Source organism: Telmatherina bonti (assembly GCF_933228915.1).
Source record: "Telmatherina bonti genome assembly, chromosome: 1".
Classification (NCBI taxonomy): Eukaryota; Metazoa; Chordata; class Actinopteri; order Atheriniformes; family Telmatherinidae; genus Telmatherina; species Telmatherina bonti.
In genome coordinates this window covers 32,984,478-32,987,597 of record NC_136619.1, presented here as the reverse complement: position 1 = coordinate 32,987,597, position 3,120 = coordinate 32,984,478, and the positions used below count along the sequence as shown (strand labels likewise).

Genomic DNA, 3,120 nt, shown 5'->3' with positions numbered 1-3,120 from the left:
GCAGCTTGGGCAGAGCGAAAGAGAGTCTTTCTAATTAAATTACAGTAGGTCGCATCTCAGCGTCTCTGGTCCCAGACTGAGTAATTATCCTAATGAAGGAGAGAAATTAGATCATAAAAGTGCAGCAAGAAACGAATGCATCCTTTCAGACATGGAGTAAATGACTACATAAAGCATTTCTGATTATTTAGTTTTTGCTTACAGAGAAAAATGCTTTTGTTCGCTGTGCAAACAACATTGCGCCCGAGTGTTTGTCTCACTTTGTGATGGAGTGTAACTACTACTCTACATGTATGCACAGATTGTTGAGAAAACTGGCTAATCGGACAGAAAATGACCTGATTTCTTGATACTATTATCATCCACAGAGTCTATTTAACACTTTGTATATACTTTTAAACCCCCTCCTCCTCCCTCCCCACTACAGCCGGAGTATTCCAAGATAACCTGGATGGTGTGATTCCTTCCTTCCCATTATTGTCCCTCTGGCAGATCAGATACTGCTGAGTTCACCGGACCATACAAATCTCATCCTGTGCCATTGTTGTTCTTTCCCCCTCTTACCCTGTCCTTTGTCATGTTGACTGTCTACATAGTTTTTTTTTCCTTCCACTGACTGCAAAAGGGCAGGCATGAGAGGTTAAAGCAAAGTAGGATCTGTCTGTGGAAAACTAACCTCTTCCCCACTGACTCTACAAAAGGAAGTGCCATCCCATGATTACATGACTGTGTTGTAGGTGGAAAAACTGGCCCGCACTTTGTTTTTAGTCATCAGTCCTTATATTGACTCGTCATGCCCTTGAAACGCTGAATGTGGTTTGGTAGAAGTACCAGATAGACTGCAAGGATAACAAGTCTGCCATCTGCTGGAGAAATATTATTTCTCCAGCAGAAATATTATTTTAGCTAAATTTACAAGCAGATTTTTTATTCGTGGTATTCTGGAGAAGTTGTAGAGTATGTTGATTAGTGAAAGTTTAAGAATCTTAAGTGTTTTTTATATTTATTCTTGTATAAATACTCTGATATTTTATGTCTTATAAGTAAATCAAGATGAAAAGAACACATTTTGGCAAATTAATATGACACAAATATGCTTGGCTGCTTATTAACATGTAAAAAAAAAATGTCTGATTGGATATTAAGGTTTAAAAAATGTTTGAACTTTCCTTTCAGTTTCTGTTGTTAAGTAGCAATGACTGCAGCTGAACGTTTCATGCATGTAGTGATCAGAACCTGCATTTTGGCTTGGAAGGATTTTAGCTCATCCCTTCAAACACATCACTTGCGGTTCTGGTGTGTCCTCACATAAACTCCTCACTTTCAGCCCGTCTGTAATATTTCTGTTGGATTAAGGCCAGGACTTTGACTTGGCCTTTCTAAAACATTTACTTAATTCTTCTGTAGCCATCTTGTGGTTGAAGAGCTTATTTGCTTTGGGAAGCTTTGCTACATGACCTAGTTTCTCCTCAGATTCACTTCCTGGACTGACACCTTCACAGTTTTTTCTTCCCTTTTCATCTGTGTCATTCATATATTCCTTTTTCTACTCATTCAATGGCAACCTGCCAGGGCACAGATGCCCCCAAGACATGATGACCTTGTTTCATTTATAGGTTAAAATTCTTACACAAGAAGTCAGTATTTGCTTTATATTTCAAAATAAAGTTCTATTTTAGTGTTGTATAACCGCAAAACATTTTAACAACAGTTTTCAGGTTTTTTTTACTTGGTCTTTTGCAAACTTCAGCCAAACAGCAACTTTTTTTTGGAGAGCATTTGCTCTGTCCTTGAAGCCCCTCCATGCACATCACTGTGGTCCAGTGGGCTTGTGAGAAAACTTTAGCCAGAAACGCTACTCGAGGTTTTTTTATGAACTAAGACTCTTACACATTTTCATCTTAGAATGATCTTTACTGTTCAGTCCGTCCTCACAGGTGTAAAAATGCTCTTCATCTCCATCTATTTGAACAGTTTATACGACTCAGATTGATAGAAGCCAAACTATTTAGAGTTTAATTGGATCTACAACCTTTTTCAATCCTGGTGAATATGAACATGTTTTCTGAGATCATCAGAAATCCTAATTGTTCAATCCACAATCCACTTCTGAAAACATCGATTGTGAGAACCAGACTCTGGTTCCAGTTCTTTAAGTAAAACCGAGCGACTCGCTGAAACCTGGTTGTGCACCTCATCTCCTAAAAATAATTGAACTTTTGTGTGATTTCATGTGACTGTGTATTCATGAGGTTTTCATGCTTTTTTTTCTTACAAATATAATGAATCAATTCTCTCAGTAATTAAGTGACCAAATGTAGTTTTTTATTTAAAAAAAAACTAAACAAAAAAAAAAGTCGTTAGTTTAATTGGGTTCTATATTCTCCATCTTTTAAGATCTTCTATATATTTGAGAGCTTCGGCTTCATCTGTGAGCTGTTTTTTTTTCCTCATTTTCTCCTGTAGGGGAAAGATAACGGTTTATCTTATTTTGGGGGTCATTACTTTAAAGAATTTATATGAGTTGGAAATTGGTTTGAGGATAAAAATAATCATGGCTTCTGATTTATTTGTTGCTTGTATTTTTAAGCAAAAATACCAAATATCCTCCATATCTACAGCTTTTTAGATACAGACTCTTATTATTTGTGCCAGATGTTATAACAAAGGTGGAAATGTTAAAGGATAATTTGCCATGTAGAGTATAAGGTTTTAAATAAATAACTCTAAGTTGCATTTTTACTTAATCATAATCAGAATAACATAAAGATTAAAAAAATGATAGAATAAAATAGTAAGTGTCATGTGGGGAAAGATCTGAATTTCTCTTTTGCTGGTGCAGGTATCAAACCCCCCATTGATGTAATTATCCTACCCCACTCCCTTCACACAAACAGTTGAGAGTGAGGGAAATGGAGGGAAAATCGACTCAATATTATTGTGATTGTGTGGTTTGTGTGTGTGTGTGTGTGTGTGTGTGTGTGTGTGTGTGTGTGTGTGTGTAATACATGATTTGCAAACTGTATAAACTAATTTGTGTGTAACAATGGGTAGTTTTATGTGCATGACATGGTTTGTAAAACTGTATAAACCCATTTTGTGTGTAACTTTGAAATATAC

General features: G+C 36.2%; 1 protein-coding gene across 1 annotated transcript in view; it reads left to right on the top strand.

Moving 5' to 3' along the window:
• Positions 1-2,901, top strand: part of myef2 (myelin expression factor 2) — a gene marked incomplete at its 3' end in the record, with an annotated part of 9,834 nt that extends 6,933 nt beyond the window's left edge. The window contains exon 13 of the mRNA XM_079264577.1: positions 2,843-2,901. Within this exon, the coding sequence (XP_079120703.1) occupies positions 2,843-2,901 (59 nt within the window). The remainder of the gene's footprint in view (positions 1-2,842) is intronic.
• Positions 2,902-3,120: the final 219 nt, after the last annotated feature.